Consider the following 17,808-nt stretch of genomic DNA (forward strand, 5'->3'; position numbering starts at 1 on the left):
ACTGAGAAACAGCTTGTGACTGAGGAAAGTGATGATCTGTTGGGTGGGAGTTTTTACTGTACATTTGAAGCTGGAGCAATGGCCACTGAACTCCTGCCTCAGGTTGACAGCTGTGGTCCCCGAACAGCGTGGTTCCCGTGGCCATGAAGTTAAAGTGAAAAGTTAAGTTAAAAATGCCTGTTAATGATCTGTAAACTAGATGCTAATGAGTTTAATTGGGTCGCCCGCTGCTGCCTGTCAGGTCTGCTAAGTGCTGACAGACCCAACATTGGGAAAGGTGTGTTTCCTTTCTCACCCGACCCGCCACCGATCCCGCCCGCTGACCCCCCGGAAAATTCCGGCCTTAGTATCAGATTCTGCATACAATAATCATGGAATTCCAATGGCCTAACATATGATCAATATTTTTGCCAGATTACAATTAAAAGCTTTATGGGATGGTGACTCTACGTCTGTACTGCCTATGTTGGTCAGCAACAATCATTTTTTTTAAAGAAAATAGCACAAACTGCTTCATAGAATAGTGAGAAATAGGTTTGTTCACACAACACCCCAGAAGCTGATTTTCTAATCTAAACCATGCCACCTCTGGTCAGTGCTAAATGGAAGCTAGGCACGTCCCCACATATAACGAAGGAAATAAATGAAAGAAAGAGTCATACTGGGCTGCTTTCCCATGTCTCCTAGAGACCAGTTTTAAAGTTGCACTGGCAGAGGAAGTTGCCATCCAACCGATTAGCTGCACAACATGCATGCCCAAGGAGACCAACAAACGAAAAGGAGAGGAAAAACACCTTTTAAGGAGAGCCACCTACTAAAATGGTTTAGTTTGTTGCCCAGTATTATACCAGAATTTGTGATCGCACCAAGCAAAAACATAACCTTGAACTAATTTATATTGAAGCTACTTTATGTTTCAATTGTATTCATCAACAACATGAATTTCATTGATCTATTTAATTCCTCTTCCTCACCCTCCATTCTCTAGTCAAATAATGTATACTGTTACGGAAATGTGGTTTTAGGTACCTTATATGATCTGCAGCTAAAAGATGTGAAGAAATTGCTGATGCGCTCAGTTCAATTTCTCCTTAATTCGCTATAATCCTGGTGTGGTGTAGAGTCTGATAAAGTGATCAAATGATCCCTTAAGTGGCTAAAAAGCAATTTTACTTGCTATATGGAAATGTGAACTCCATTACTGAGCATTGCTGGACTAATAACTGATAATGGAGTGTGTGAGAATTTCACAGTCATTTTCATATACTTGAGCAATTTTATTTTCAATAACAAGAACGGTTAAATAGAAAATAATTGATTTCATTCATGGGAATAATTCCATTTGTTGTACATTTTGCTCAGCTATTGCATACAGCTTTCTCAAATTATTTTTCAAGTTAATTAAAAATAAGACTTTATTATAGGAAAATTTGCTTTGTTGTTGTTCACGTGTTTCATTGGGAAGATGCTAAGTTCAGTCGTCAGGATTTTACCCAGTTTTAAAGACAAGCCAAACTTGCAGGAGCCACAGCTTGATGCGGTGATACATTTATGTTATGCAACGGTAAAAATGGGTTTAGTTGGCCTTTACCCAAGTGGCGAGCTCCCAGTTTTGCCTCAGTCATCAAAGAGGCACTCAGCAGAGGTGACACTTTTGTCCCACAGTGACGGAAGACAAGTTTGAAATCCAATTATCCCAGCTATTCTTGCGCATAATATTAGAGGCTGACACAACAGTAAAAAGAGGCTGAAGAATAGCACAACAGGTCACACTCAAACAGCAGAAAGAAAGAAAATTAAAACTGCTTTCAAATATGCTATGTTGCAGCTGTATAAAAAATAATTTTCTTGCCTCTCAGCTGCCTGGTCCTGCAGCATGTGCCAATATACCCCACTTAATAGTTTATTTTAATTTTTGCTCGTATAATTATGTTAAGCTTCTCACTTTTAGCATTACAATCCAAATTCATAATTTTCACATAGATAAAATGAAACTGAAACTATATTGATAGAATGTGCAGACATCTGCTTTGATTTAAACTTTATTTATACAAAGTATTGTAAAGTGGTAATTCTTGGAATACCACTGAAAAGACCGAGCTGACTCCTCCTTTGAATGGAGCCTGAGCTGACCTTTGTGGAATCAGCTGCCTTTTCTTGGTGCAGAGAACAACAATTAATTAAAGGTCTTCCAAAGTGAGGTCATCTTTCAATGGTAAGTAAGCAGAAATTTTATGATAAATTATGAGATGTTATACCCAATATATTATTATACTATACTAACTATGCTTCTATATATATATATATATATATATATATATACATATAAAAGCATAGTTAGTGTTAGCCATGGCTCAGTTGGTAGCAACCTCGCCTTTGAGTTAGAAAGTTGTGGGTTTAAGTCCCACTCCAGAGACTTGAGCAAAAAGATCTAGGCTGACACTTTTGTGCAGTACTGAGGGAGTGCTGCACTGTCAGAGGTGCCATCTTTCGAATGAGACGTTAAACCGACACCCTGTCTATTCTCCCAGTAAAAGATCCCATGACACTATTTCGAAGAAGAGCAGGGGAGTTTGTGAAGGAAAAGCCATGATTCAGAGAAATACACGATACCATGAACAGATTTCTAATATTATTAATAAAAGACGTACTGGGTTTAAAAGACACAAGTCTCAGCAGACAGGCTGTAAACAGAATACAGCCTTCTGAGAAAAGATCAGTTGATAACAAAGCTGTAAACAAGCTTTGAAATGGGAATTAGTTAAATATTCTAAAACAATGAAGATTGAAGCAAACCATTGGTGCTTCCGAAGAGGCTAGAGTTTGGGTGTAACACAATGGAAGACCCAAGTGAAGTGTGAAGAGCTGACACGATAAAACAGAAATACAAACATTAAAAGAGGCATATGCCTTTGAAACATGACATCAAGTAAAGAAACCTGCTGGTCAAATAGTTTTATGTTAAACTTGGAAAACAGGAACCATATGATTAAATATGCAACCAATTGAGATAGCTAGAAATGCATGAACCACCCTGGTCAAAGTGTCTTCAATTTAGATATAGTAAAAACCACACCAACAAGACTTTGAAGATATAACTTCAGTAGAGACACCAAGCAATTGCATTGTGTTTGTATTGAACATGGAGAATAAGGAAAGACACAGGGCTGGATTTTGCTACGGGGGCGGGTTGGAGGTGGGAAACCCACATTCGGGCTTGTTGTCCCGCCTCCATGGAGATGTGGCCAACCCACTGGATTTTCCTCTGATTGACCTTGTTGAGCCCGCCCTGTGGGCTCAGCAGGCCAATTAAGGGCCACCCGGCAACAGGTGATGTCAGAAATTGACATTTCATCTGTCAAAAGCTTTTGGCACATGAAATATCAGTGTTTAACAGCTGTTTGAAGCTGTCAAGCACTGAAAAACTGCTAATTCAGCCTCAGTCCTTTCTCAGGATAACTTTAAAATCATTTTGCTGTAGAAACAAAGAAGCTGATTTTTTTTTAAAAATCGGAGCTTCTGTGGTTCTTGCAGGCGACTCCCGACACCGGAATGCAGGACTCCTGTAAAGGTAAGTAAAAGTAAGTTAAACTTATTTAAACACTTGCAAAACACTTACCTTTGCACTCCTGCACCCCTCACTCACCTGAACACTGGGCATCTCGACCCCTCCAAGACCTCAGACCCACGTCCCGCCTCGGAAACTTTTCGTGGTTTGGAGCTGTCGGGAAGCCCACAAACCTGCAATAAAAATCGCGAATAGGCAAAAAAACTACCTGTTAACTACCTGTTAACAGGCAGTTTAATTGCCTTTAATCCCTTCCTGCCTCTGGGAGTCGGGTTCCAGCACTTGTCGGGAACCCGACTCCTATGAAATTGACATGGAGGCGGGTTGGAGGCGGGATGGGGTCGGGACCCCCGGATCTCCGATTTTTATCGCCCGCACGCCTCCAACCTGACTCCAGGGGCTTAGGAAAATCCAGCCCACAATGTCTGCAAAAAAGCAGTTAAGCCAAAATTAAGAATTGAATGAAGAATCTTCGGTAAGGATGACATCAAACAGAAACCATAGCTGTCATTGTTTTTATGATGGTTTTTGGAACACCTAAAAGTAGAGAAATAATTATGCATGTAATAGTTGAATTGATAGTAAAATAGAAAGCATTCGAAAGAGGTATCAATAAAGATAATTAGCTGACATCAGCAGAGAACATCAAAGAAGAAACCAAAGCCAAAAGGGTATAACAATAAGACCTTTTTAACAGAACGTCAGAACACGCTGAACGGGCAGGGCGTTGCTCAACTTTCCAGAGGCATCTCTGTAAGTTTTTAACTATGAGTCTCGGGTAAATCAAAGTGATTGATTTTTGGTGGATGTTCTGGACTTAGAAATATGTGCGGGTTAGGATGATTGGCTATGGTAAATTGACCCTTAGTGTTAGGGGGATTAAATACGTGGGGTTACGGGGATAGGGTGGGATATGTGTTGGTGTAGGGGTTACGGGGATCGGGTGGGATATGTGTCGGTGCAGGCTCGATGGGCCGAAATGGCCTCTATCTGCACTGTGGGGTTTCTGTGATTTCTGTGAAATAAGAAATGTAACGATGTTCTAGATTTAGAAATAAGAAATAAGAGATGTTCTGGATTTAGAAATAAGAAATGTTCTGGATTTAGAAATAAGAAATATAACAAAGTAAAGATTTGAGAATAAGGATCTCTGAGAAATAAGAAATGTAAGCTAATTGTACTTTGAATTGTTAATGTTGCGACTGATTCAACAGATGTTAACTGAATATCGGCTCTTAAATAAAATTATATGGCCTAGAAATTCAGTTTGGGCCCGCCAGCTCGCTTGCGCCCAGAAGTTACCACTGCACGCGGAGCCACTTGCGCCCGCCGGAAATTCAGTTTCAGCGCCCCAAGTCAAAGCCGGCCGCTATTCAAGGGTGTGGCCGCCCCCGCTTGGGGCGCTGAAACTGAATTTCGGCACGCTAGGTGCCGCAGCGCCACCCGCTGCGGAGCGGCAGGCTGCAGCACTGCAGGCCTTCCTCCCTCTCTTAAGGGGGAGGTGCCTGCAACAGCGAGATCGCCGCTCACTAGTGCCGGCAAATGAGCCCGGCACCACGGAGAAGTGCCGGGCTCCCGGAAAACAGCCGGCAATGCCGCGGGGGGGGGGGGGTGGAGGAGGCCGGGGAAGGAGGTGCGGGCAGGCGGCCGCCGAAAAAGCGGCCGGCCGCACCTCCGCCTTAACTCGCCCCACTAAGGCTGCAGGACGGCCCCGTTTTCAGATCGCTGTTTGCGGCCGCTGCGGAAGAGGCGGCCGCAACTTAATATGGCGGTCGGGCCGGTAGCGGGGCGGTAGCGGGGCACTGCGCACACCGATGACATCATCGGTGGCGGCGCAGCGTTACTGGTTAACGCCGCCATTACCGCAGCGCTGAATATCGGCGCAATCTCAGCAAGTGGCGCAAAAGCCCTCTTTGGGCGAAAACTGGGCGCAAAGCCTACTGAATTTCTAGCCCTATATTTCTAGAATTGTCTCAAAGAGTGAATCTGTATAAACTTGCGAACCCACAAATTCTGTACACTCTTTTGTAAGGAGTTGCAGAAATCTGGGGGTTATTCCAGACCCTCATAATATCCGGAAGGTTACAGTCTAGTTCAACTTATTAAAAGTACTATCTGGAAGACGGTAACATCTTTAGTCGTTCCTTTCCTTTAGGGAGAGATAGCCTGAACCTTTAGACCCATTTAAGTGTCTTATGGTATTCGGCTATCTCTAACTTAAGTTGAAGGTGAACGTCTGGGGAATACGCCTGATCTGCAATAGCCCAAAAGGGCTAGGACTGTAATTATCCCTTCACATTATTCCCGGTGTCCTGGCCGATATTTATCCTTCACCCAACATCACTAAAACAGATCATCTGGTCATTATCACATTGCTGTTTGTCGGAGCTTGCTGTGTGCAAATTGGTTGCCGCATTTCCTACATTACAACAGTGACTACACTGCAAAAGTATTTTGTAAAGCACTTTGGGACGTCCTGAGGTCGTGAAAGGCGCTATATATTCTTTCTTTTTCATTATGAAGCCAGATAGCATTCAGGGAGCTGTACTCAGGCAACATTCAGAAGGTGGGAGTGAGGGGATTAGGGGTAAGCACCATTCATCAAAATGGGGAGCGGTGGGGCAGGAAGCACCAGTCACCGTACAACCAATTTTTTTAAAAGAGGAAATGCATCACCTAACCAATCAGTCCATATTACTGAGAGAGAAACATGAAAGATTAAACACAAAATTATATTTAGAATATTTTAATTTAAAAAAAACTGCAAGCCATTTAGCTTACTAATCTCATGAAGTTTAGCTGTTAGCAATAACTTGTAAATAAACTATAGGCTCGTTTTTAACTCCGTGCCAGCTTTTGGTGGGTGAGCATCAGCGTGAATTAGAAACTCACATGCTCCTCCAGAAATGAGGCCTGGGATATTTTAACAGCCACACCTCATTTAAATCCCATTCTAGGCGGGACGTCATGGGGAAGCGGTGGAACATCAGGAGGCCCGGAGGCCGTCCGCTAACAGGGGCCATTTCACAGGGGTCTTGCAATCGGGGAGGGGGTGAGTCTGCAACAGGGGAGGCCTATGTTTTCCTTGTGGGGCCCAGAGGAGCACTTTTGCTCCTTCAGTCCCTACAAGGATAGCAAAAACAAAATTAAAAAACGTACCGGCTTTGGGCGGGTGACCTTGCTGCATGAAAATCACAACCGGTCAGCTCCTGGCGAATCCAGGGCGGGTAGGGTTAAAATGATCCCCTATATTTTCCTTTGCTAAAAATTCCTTCAATTATATAATTTGAAGGTCTGTTAATAAGAAAAAATAAGGGGTTCTATTCATTTGCAGCTAGGGAACTGAAATCTTGAATTCTGAGAATACCAATTAGCTGTCAGTTGCTTCAATACATTAAATATAGCATTTTGATTTCTGAGTGGCTCAGTGAGAATTTAATCATAAATTATAATTATGTGCATTCTTTGAGATCATTAAGACTTGTCAAAAGGTTTCATGCAGTTACTTCCCAAACTCAGTTAAAAGTTGCAAAGTAGGAATATTCAGTCTCGACAAAGAAGGAGTAGGAAAGTCTGAGGCCCAAAGTTAAGTTATGTATACATAAACCAGCACTGAGGGGCACCAACAGCCTGTTGCTAATTAATGTTAAAAGCATCGGTGATTTTGTTTTATGGACATGTGCATGCTGAGATATGGGGCGCAATCTTGCCAGCCCTGGGGAGGCGGGTTTGGAGGCGGGACTGCCGGGAAAATGGCAGAATCTGGAGGCAGGTGCCCATCCCGCCCCCAATCTGCCTCCGTGCCATCTCCCCAGGAGGCGGGTAGCCGACCTGCGCCAGGTCCTGTCTCCTGGAGGCGGGAAGGGGATTACAGCCACTTAACTGCCTGTTAACAGGTAGTTAACAGACAGTTAAGAGGATTATCCCCATTTTATCAACAGAGGCGTGGGCTTCCCGACATCGGGAAACCCCACCAGGGTCACCGAGGCGAGCAGTAGGTCGGAGGGGTGCAAAAGTGCGCTGTGCAGGTAAGTGATGGGTGCAAGTGTGGGGAGGTAAGTATGTGAGGTGAGTGGAAAGTGATAGAAAATGTTTACTTATCTTTGTTTCTTCCTGCAGGCTTCAACAGTTGGGAATGCAGAGAGTCTCGCATCTCACGGGCAGAGATGACAGATGGCTGCTGCATTCTCCGATGCAACATCCACCTAATTTCTGCTCACAAAAGAGGTTTGGTGAGTCTTGAATACAAGAACTCATCAAACAACAGAGAATGTCAGTGTTTGACAGCTTCACAGAGCTGTCAAACGATGACAATTCATCATCTGGCTTCCCCTTAATTGGTCTGCTAAGCCCGCTGGGCGGGCTTAACAAGGTCAATCAAGGGAAAATAGCATGGATTGGCCAGAAGTCGATGGAGGTGGGACTATAACCTGACAAGCAGCAGTCCCACCTCCAACGCGCCCCCATTGACAAAATCGCCCCCGTGGTTTCATATGGTCAAACTTATTTCATAATATCAAAGCCAGCAAAGAGAGGAAATATTCATCCCATCAATCTGAGTTATAATCAAGCTCAGCTCTTAGAGGTGAAACAGCTATGTACTAACCCACTACACAATCAAGGGTTTTTTTTCTTGCCAAATTTCTCTTAACAATATTTCTTCCCTTCCCTCCGTAGGTGTGGGCAGTTCCACAGCATCAAGTACCCTCTGGTACTTCACACAAGAGGCCATTATTCCTGTGTGAACTTTGACAGTGAGCTTTGGCAGGCTATTTGACCATGTGGGGTGAAGGACATCACAGCCTAGCCCGATCCTGTCCACACGCGTGCACTTCAGTTAGTGTCACTGGATAATGATCAGGAGCAATGACCCTGCCCACTTTTTCTCTTCCTAGCCTAAAGGCACAGGCCAATTGTAGGTGCAACTATCAGCACCCTGTTTCCCTGTGTGAGATTAACTGATTGGACACAGATTGGAGAACGAACCTGGGATCTGAAAGTCTCAACTACTCATTTAACAAGCTCATCCCCGCAGTGGATTTTTAAAAATATCCGGGAGAAAGTGCGTTCAATCTGAAATGATCACAAAAATCTATCTTCATGAGAGTAGAAAAATTTCAACTTCATCATGTGAAACAAGCCTGGTGAGGGGCATATGATAGACCAATAGTATACTTTCTCACTATGCTAATTTAAATATCTTCTCTCAGATAAGAGAGATTCTAAACGATTTTATTTTTTTCACAGTAGGGGGACTAATTCAGAAGAAAGTATTTCCTCCAGCTTATTTATTTTAGCTACACAAACTGCATTTAAGAATATGGTCTAATATTCTATCATAAAACTATTCCACCGTGGTTTTTATTGAATGTCCCACATACCGGCACTGTGTATCATCTTCGAACAGGGCACAGGCTATAATATCAAACCACTTCTCCTTTCTTATTGCTGTATCCAATAACAGTAACGGGGTTTGACGCCTCTTACCTGCAATGTGAGAAGTTGCAGTGCAGTTTTCTCACGCTCAGTGGTGAGCTCTGACAGGCTGATCTCAATATCTTCCCCTCGATGTACAGTGGGAGATCCTGTCGTAGACTTTGCTATCATGCTGAGCGTGGGTTTCTGTCTGCCCTGTTTCACAGTGTCTTTCCTCTTTCCGTTTAAATCAACATGACAGTTGGGAAATTTCATATCAGCTGTGAAGAAAATCTCACATTAATTCATGCACGTACTGTCATTTAATGTCTACTTGTGCTGATCGGCAAACTGTTTGATATACAGAATCCTTAAAACGTGGTGTGTCAGAGGAGGCACTTCACCTTTAAAAAAGGGAAATTCAACCCTTTTTAAAAAATTGATAAATTTCAATAGTTTACACAGAAATGGGATCGTTTGCTCAGCATTCTGAACAGTGAGCTAACATGTTCCATTTTCTACCACATAAACAGCAGCATTTTGCCTTTTGCTGGCTGACTTCATTATGCACAGGTTTCCTCGCAAAACTATCTCCAAGGGCGGATACATTGTCTAAAGTGTTTTGGAATAGCTATAGGTCAGGATGGAGGAACAGAATCTTTAAAACTGGAAACGCGTTTAATACGAATGGCTGGAAGAATACAATTATTAAAAATATGCATAGTTCATGAATTTTCTTACATTGCAACTGATGCGGAGTGCGCAATTTTAACTGAAATTGATTGCAACACTGTTTTGCAACCAGTACTCTGGATAGTGTGTCCTACCTGGGACAAATTTCAATGGGAAACAATCAGAGCACTTTCCCACAGAAATAAAAGAAAAGGTCAGAAAACAACAACAACAACTTGCATTTATATAGTGCCTTTAACAGCAACCAACCCCCACCCCCCAGCCCCCACAAGCTACTTCACAGTAGTGCGATCAGATAAAATCTGACACGGAGCCGCATAAAGAGTTATTAGGACTGATGGCCAAAAGCTTGGTCAAATGAGTAGATTTTAAGGTATAACTTAAAAGAGGATAAAGAGGTGGAGAGGTTTAGGGAGGGAATTCCAAAGCACAGGGCCTAGGCAGTTGAAGGCACCACCACTGGTGGAGTAAAGGAAATCCGGGATGCACAAGAGGCCAGAATTAGAGGAGCGCAGATATCCGGGTGGGTTGTAGGGCAGGAAGAGGTTACAGAGATAGGCAGGGGCAAGGCCATGAAGGGATTTGAACACAGGAATGAGAATTCTAAAATCGAGGCGTTGCCAGACCATGAGGCAATGTAGGTCAGCAAGAACAGGGGTGATGGGTGAGCAGGACTTGGACAAAGCAATCTGGATTCTCTCAAGTACCTCCAGACAGCCAGTTACACAATGAAAATTCTAGACATCTGGGAGAAGGTTATGTGGCCATCCGACTGGTTGGGGAATAGTGAAAGAGGACAAATGAAAAAAGAGAGAGGAAACTGGCACCTCATATCTTTTTGGTTGTACAATAGGCCCTTTAATGTAACACCCAAATGGTGAAAATGTTTCTATCTGAATATCTATTCAGCTGAGCTTTGCAATGTTCCAACTCAAACAATCACAATTCCTTTCCTTTTAGCCTTCCCCACCTCTTGCCAATGGTATAAAATAAATCTGAAACCTATCCAAACTTTCTCATAAACTTGAGAAGGCAGTTATGAGTTTAGTAACTGAAAAGTTTGAAACTTGACATGGCTCTGATATGATCAATATGAGTAACCATTAGCATCTTATTGTACATATCAGGTCACAAACAATGAATCACTGCACATCAACTAAAAAGTGTTAATACGGTTGAACTGGTGCTGGCTTGGTTTGTTGAATCATTGACACATTGCACCACAGAATGGAGGGTCACAGGTTTGATTCCACTCTGCTGAATTTCTGATCTTAACCAGACTACTGTGGGCAGATGATGCCTGGAGGCCAGAGGTCCCCCTCCCCACCACAGGGTAGGAGGTTAAATGAAACAGAGTGTCATCAGGCCTACCAAGTCCCACATGGTGCTTTGTGTGAGATTGCAATGAAAATTGTACAACAATTAAAATCTGTCTAAAGTCACACTAGTTTATATATATTTAAGGATGTATATAGTTATTCTGAGTGGGCAAGATTTGGCTACACAGCAGTGTAAAGCAAAGGACAATTTTGCGGAACATATTGGACCTGCTTTTTTAATGGCTTTTTTCATGTCTGTGTAGTGGGTGCTAAAGTTCCCAGATTTTATATGTAGTCATCAGTGTTGAACTTTGACATTATGCATAATCACACTTTGTATCTGCAAAATGATAAGTGGCTGGTGTTTATTATTAGGGATGAATTAATTGAATATATGTGAGTCCTAATATTCTGATGACATACGGGCATATATTTTCCTCCATTCATTAAGGTTAATGAAAAGTCAATGTAATCATAATGTGCGTTTCCCATGAACGAAAGAAAATATACCTCAGTTTGCTTTCTCAAAGTCATGGAATTTTTCAATTCTATGATTGTACAGTGAACCCCTACAGCAATACAGTGCAGCCACTGTCTGATGTAATAAAGACTCACTACGCACTTGGTTGTACATAAAGCAAAGCTTTAATCGATTTGTAACAAAACATGGAGGTCTAGTTAGTAGTCACTAGCTTCCTGTTTCCAGATTGTCTTTGGCCAAGGTGGGCCCACGCCCGAGTATTTATACTCCTCGGACGGCGCCCTCAGCTGGCCGTTCAGTAGTACTTCCTGAGTTACTTCTTGTAGAAGTTGCGATTTATGACACTGTCTATTTCAAGTTTTCTGTTCAGTATTTTCAGTTGTGCTCTAAAAGCCTTCAAATTCTAATTTGTGACATTAGCAATCAAATACTTAAGATGCTTGTTTAACATTCCTCTGCCTGCTATTTTAATGGAGGCACTGACCCATTTCTTTAAATGTGTTAATGCTTTCATTAGAATAGGGAAAGGTCATTCAACCATGTTAAACATTCATATACTCATTTCACAAGCAATACTTTCTAATGTTTTAGAATGGCTAATCTAATGTTTTTTTTATTTTTAGGATTTTTTGAGCAGCATGAAGTGGCAGACTTTAACGATTAGTGAAATATGATAGACTATGGAAGCCGATTCCGCCTGACTTCCGCATTTAAGCAGATATCCCTGAGTATCCTCGCACTTCCGAAGCTTCCCCATGATCTGCCCGCCAAATTGCCACTGGCCTCATTTGAATATATCAAAGTGAGAGCCCATGGTGAAGGAGCTCCGAGTTTCCTGGGATTGGGCTGCTGCGGTGCCTGGGGTAAGTTAGACACAGTTCAACGAGGTGCAGTGGCTTTGAGGTCAGCTGCTTTAATACAGATTTCTGTAGGTAGGAAACGATTTTTAAAGTGTTTTGGATTTTTTTGCCATTCTGCCTACAGACTTGCTTCAGACTGCTCCTCACCACTGGCAGATTTTCAGACCCCCATCCACCCTTACCCACCAGCAGGACTTCTCAGAAGGAGGTGTGGCATTCCCTATGAGGCACATGCTACCCAAGGCCAGGATCGCAGGGGCTGATTGGCTGCTCATGCTCTACAGAAGGATCATGGGAGTGAGGTGGCCCTCCTCTCCTGTCAGCTTTCTCTTTGGCAACTTGATGTCACCTTTCACCGCTATGCAGGGGATGGATGGAGGCCTGCCATATGTTACGGTCCTATGCAGTACCACGCAGCTGCAACTCCTGGGTGACTTGGTCCTCATCATCATCATTATCACCATCATCATCTTCCTGGTGTGCTGCCCATTGCTGTGGTAGATCTGCAGGAAAGGAAGTCAGAAGCCAAGAATGGGTGAACATCACCCCCTTGAGATTAAAGAGACAAGAGAAGGGAGTGAAATATTGTGGCTGCGCAGTGCTTCACAGGATGTCAGGGCAACAGTGTAGATGCTCAATCAGTCACATGGAGTGAGCGCTTTTAGGTGGGGATACCCCTGTGTTGGCCTGCCTTTGGCGGGAATTGTATGCCAATTTGTCCTGCATGAAAACAGAGTGAATGAGGGTAAGGCTAGCAGTTGAGAAGTGTGTGTCACATGGCATGGTAGCGTTGAAGTAGGAGATGAAAATGAGCTGACTCAGGAAGCTCGCATGTATCTCCCTCTAGAGCCCATCGGTGCAATACCTCAAGAGCCACTATTCTTAATTCATTAATTTACTTTCCTCGTTATTTTCCATTTTTAGGTCTCCTTCTGCTGCCAATGCTCCACCTTCAGGAGGATCACAGTATTGATAACAGATTTGTTAGGATGGATTTTCCACTGGGATTTCCTGGCATAACTCCAGCGGGTGAGATGGAAAATCAGTTGGGGTACCATTATGTCAAAGCCCTGAGGCCCACCGCCACTTCCAGGATTTTCCGTTGAAAGTGATGTCAGACATCAATGAATACTCCTGACATAACGCCCAACAGACTATCCTGGGCGAGCATATTCCAATAACATATTAATGACAGGAAAATATCATACAACATACTTCTTGTTATTAATAATGCCATAGCAACACTGGCTGCTAGGAATACTGGTACATTCCTGGCGTCTAGCATTGCTGTGGAGGGTGATTAAAAATTAAATTGGTCATTTATCTCATTGGTTGGTTGAGGGACTTTACTGTGTGCACATTGGCTGCTGCATTCACCTACATAACAGTGACTACAAGTAATTCATTGGCTGTGAACCACTTTGGGTTATTCTGAGAATGTGAAAAGTGATAAATAAACTTAAGCTCTTTCTTTCTTAAACCACATGGTATTTTGGTAATTGAAGACGAGGAGGACGTGAGGGCTCATGTCATTTCCAGTGAGCACATTATAGTAACAATTGCTTAAAAACCTGTTCCATCTCCACCTTTTTCCAGTTCAGACGAAGGGTCATCGACCTGAAACGTTAACTCTGTTTCTCTCTCCACAGATGCTGCCTGACCTGCTGAGTATTTCCAGCATTTTCTGTTTTTATTTCAGATTTCCAGCATCCACAGTATTTTGCTTTTGGAATAGTAACAAGGGTGTTCTTTTTAGCCCGAGGCAACAACAACAATTTACATTTATGTAGCATCTCTAATGTAGCAAAACGTCCCAAGATGCTTCACGGATGCGTTATCAAACAAAATTTGACATAAGGAGATATTAGGACAGGTGACCAAAAGCTTGGGCAAAGAGATATTTTTAAGCAGCGTCTTAAAAGAGAAGAGAGAGGTAGAGAGGTGAAGAGGTTTAGGGAGGATTTCCAGAACTTAGGGTCTAGGCAATGCTATTTTACCAGCTATTAAGCATGCAAGAGCGCACATCAATTTGTTGGAAGCAAGGGATTGTTTATGGGCATATTTCTTGGCGTTGACCACAAGAGAAATAATATAATTGATATTTTGAATGCTAACCTTTCAGAGTGAAGCAGTAGAAGCTAGAGCAGGGAAAGGTTGAAACGAGAGAAGCTGAAGTGGAGAGGAAGATGGCAGAGGCCAAAGTGGTGAGATTTGAGGCACTTCACACCCACATAAAAACAACAGGCCTATGTGTGGCTAAGTGCAGTAGGATCCTTTTTATTCATGCACAGAATTGAGTTGCAGAAAGGATTCCGTACTACAGATAGAGCTTTTTCAATGCCGCTCTGGATCGTATGAAACAGAATCCTTCCTTAGTGTGAGATTAAGGTACAGAAGAGAGCCTCACACTGAATGTAGGTGAATTCATAGAATCATAAAATGATGCAGCACAGACGGAGGCCATTCAGCCCATCATGCCTGTGCTGGCTCTTTAAAAGAACTAACCAATTAGTCCCAGTCCCTGGCTCTTTCCCCATTGCCCTGCAAAATTTTCCCTTTCAAGTATTTATCCAATTCCCTTTTGAAAGTTATTATTGAATCTGCTTCCACCACCCTTTCAGGAAGTGCATTCCAGATCATAACAACGTGTGGCATAAAAACATTTCTCCTCATCTTGCCTCTGGTTCTTTTGACAATTACTGTAAATCTGTGACCTCTGGTTACTGACCCTTCTGCCACTGGAAAGTTTCTCCTTATTTACTCTATCAAAACCCTTTATGATTTTGAACACCTCTATTAAATCTCCCCTTAATCTTCTCTGCTCTAAGGAGAACAACCCCAACTTCTCTAGTCTCTCCATGTAACTGAATTCCTGCATCCCTAGTACCATTCTAGTATTCAGTATTCTGCGGCGAGTAACTCACCTCCTGACTCCCCAATGCCTTTCCAGCATCTACAAGGCACAACTCAGGAGTGTGATGGAATACTCTCCACTTGTCTGGATAAGTGCAGCTCCAACAACACTGAAGAAGCTCAACACCATCCAGGACAAAGCAGCCTGCTTGATTGGCACCCCATTCACCACCTTAAACATTCACTCCCTTCACCACCAGCGCACCGTGACTGCAGTGTGTACCATCTACAAGATGCACTATAGCAACTTGCCAAGGCTTCTTCAACAGCACCTCCCAAACCTGCGAGCTCTCCCTCCTAAAAGGACAAGGGCTGTAGGCGCATGGGAACACCACCACCTACCTCCAAGTTCCCTTCCAAATCACACACCATCCTGACTTGGAAATATATCGCCGTTCCTTCATCGTCGCTAAGTCAAAATCCTGAAACTCCCTATCTAACAGCACTGTGGGACAATATTCCCTTTAATTTATTTTTTGGTTGCGGATCCCCTTTAAGGAGCTGCGCAGCCCATTCAAAATACCGCGTGTGCACAGTTTTCCTATTCAAAAGCCGGCGAGCCAGCTGCGCGGGAGGTACAGAGTGCGGCGCAGACTTGCAGCTTAAAGGGAACATGCTGTGGGAGTACCTTCACCACACGGACTGCAGCGGTTCAAGAAAGCGGCTCACCACCACCTTCTCAAGGGCAATTAGGGATGGCAATAAATGCTGGCCTCGTCAGTGATGCTCACATCCCATGAATGAATAAAAAAATAAAATCTCCTCTGCTCCCTCTCCATGGCCTTGACATCCTTCCTAAAGTGTGGTGCCCAGAATTGGACGCAATACACCAGCTGTTTTTTTAAATGTTTTGCATACCGTGCCTCTGTTTATAAAACCATGGATCCAGTCTGCCTTTTTAACACCTTATCAACTTGTCCTGTCACCTTCCAAGATTTGAATACGTACGCCCTCCAGGTCTCCCTGTTCCTGCACCCCCTTTAAAATTGTACCTCTCCTCATTCTTCTTACCAACATGCATCACTTCACATTTCTCTACATTAAGTTGCATCTGTCATTTCACCAGTCTATCTATGTCCTCCTGAAGTCCATTTTTATCCTCCTCGAGTTCCGTGTCATCTGCAAACTTTGAAGTTATGTCCTGTATACCCAATTCCATTACTGTAAATCAAAAAGTGCAGTGGTCCTAATACCGACCTCCTAGTTGTACAGTACAAACTCTACCATACCCATTTAATTTCCCGAGACTAAATTCTGCATGAATGCTTCCTGATTTTCAACGGTAATCAAGTAAAATTAGCGAAAATTCCACATTCCTACTGATCACACACTGGTCCGCTGGCCCATACCAACATTTCCTTTACCTCCTTCCCAGCCACATGAACCATGATGTCCAATGGAGTATTTGATCTTCTCAGCCTAAACCTATCCCACTTACCTCCAACTTGATCCCAACCAGATACTTGTTCAGCTCTTTTCTGAATTAGGTAATTGCTATTGCTGGCCGTCTACTCCACAAATCCACCAGTGATAACCACTAGTTTCATTTGAGACATACAAAACTTTGCAGTGAAGGCAGATAATTTTAAATGCCATTCTAAGTTTGCATTCTAAGTCACAATTATCTAGAGCGGAAGTACATTTTTCTAATGTTGCAGTTCCTGAACTTAATTATTTTTGTCTAAATGTAATATAAGGGATAATAATGCAGCGGTTTATATTAAATATTTAAAAATGTAATTTAAAATATGAATCACTGCAGTAACCAGACATAATAAAATATTAGTCTCACTGAAACCAGTACCCTTCACATTCAACTTTAAATTTAGTTTACATTTAAAATATTGTGATTCTAACAATTGATTCCTTTAGCCTTTAGTTTCTAATACCAAAATTCATTAAAATTCAGAACTAGGCTCATAATATATTTATAACGTACTTAATCAAAGGTTCAGCTAATTTTTTTCACATTTTGCTTAATATTTTCACATCAATGCTAAAGTGCTGAATCCACAAAGCAATGAACATCTACCACTGTTATTCAAATAAAAACAGAAAATCTTAAATATGCAGCAGATTTATCAGCATCTGAAAGAGAAAGTGACAAGTTAACATTTTGAATGTAGAAAATCGTTAGATCATCGGAAGCATTAATTTATCTTTTCTCTTGCATCAGCTGTGGCTCAGTTGGTTGTGGGTTCAAGTCCCACTCCAGAGACTTGAGCAGAAAGATCTAGGCTGACACTCCAGTGCAGTACTGAGGGAGTGCTGCACTGTCGGAGGTGCCGTCTTTCAGATGAGACGTTAAACCGAGGGTTTGTCTGTCCACTCAGGTGGACGTAAAAGATCCCATGGCACTATTTCAAAGAAGAGCAGGGAAGTTATCCCCGGTGACCTGGTCAATATTTATCCTTCAATCAACATCACTAAAACAGATTATCTAGTCATTTTCACATTGCTGTACACAAATTGGCTGCCGTGGTTGCTACATTACAACAGTGACTACACTTCAAAAGTACTTCATTGGCTGTAAAGCACTTTGCAAGACTTTTTTTCTTT

At 42.6% G+C, this 17,808-nt stretch overlaps 1 protein-coding gene across 3 annotated transcripts in view; it reads right to left on the minus strand.

Annotated features, from left to right (window-relative positions):
* Positions 1-17,808, minus strand: part of c8h10orf90 (chromosome 8 C10orf90 homolog) — a 223,571-nt gene that overhangs the window by 36,996 nt on the left and 168,767 nt on the right. For all 3 annotated transcript variants that reach the window (XM_085994674.1, XM_085994675.1, XM_085994673.1), the window contains one exon: positions 9,056-9,264. In XM_085994674.1, the coding sequence (XP_085850800.1) occupies positions 9,056-9,264 (209 nt within the window). The remainder of the gene's footprint in view (positions 1-9,055; positions 9,265-17,808) is intronic.

The sequence above is a fragment of the Somniosus microcephalus genome, chromosome 8 (genome assembly GCF_052327205.1).
Source record: "Somniosus microcephalus isolate GS21.2 chromosome 8, FLI_Smic_1.0, whole genome shotgun sequence".
Classification (NCBI taxonomy): Eukaryota; Metazoa; Chordata; class Chondrichthyes; order Squaliformes; family Somniosidae; genus Somniosus; species Somniosus microcephalus.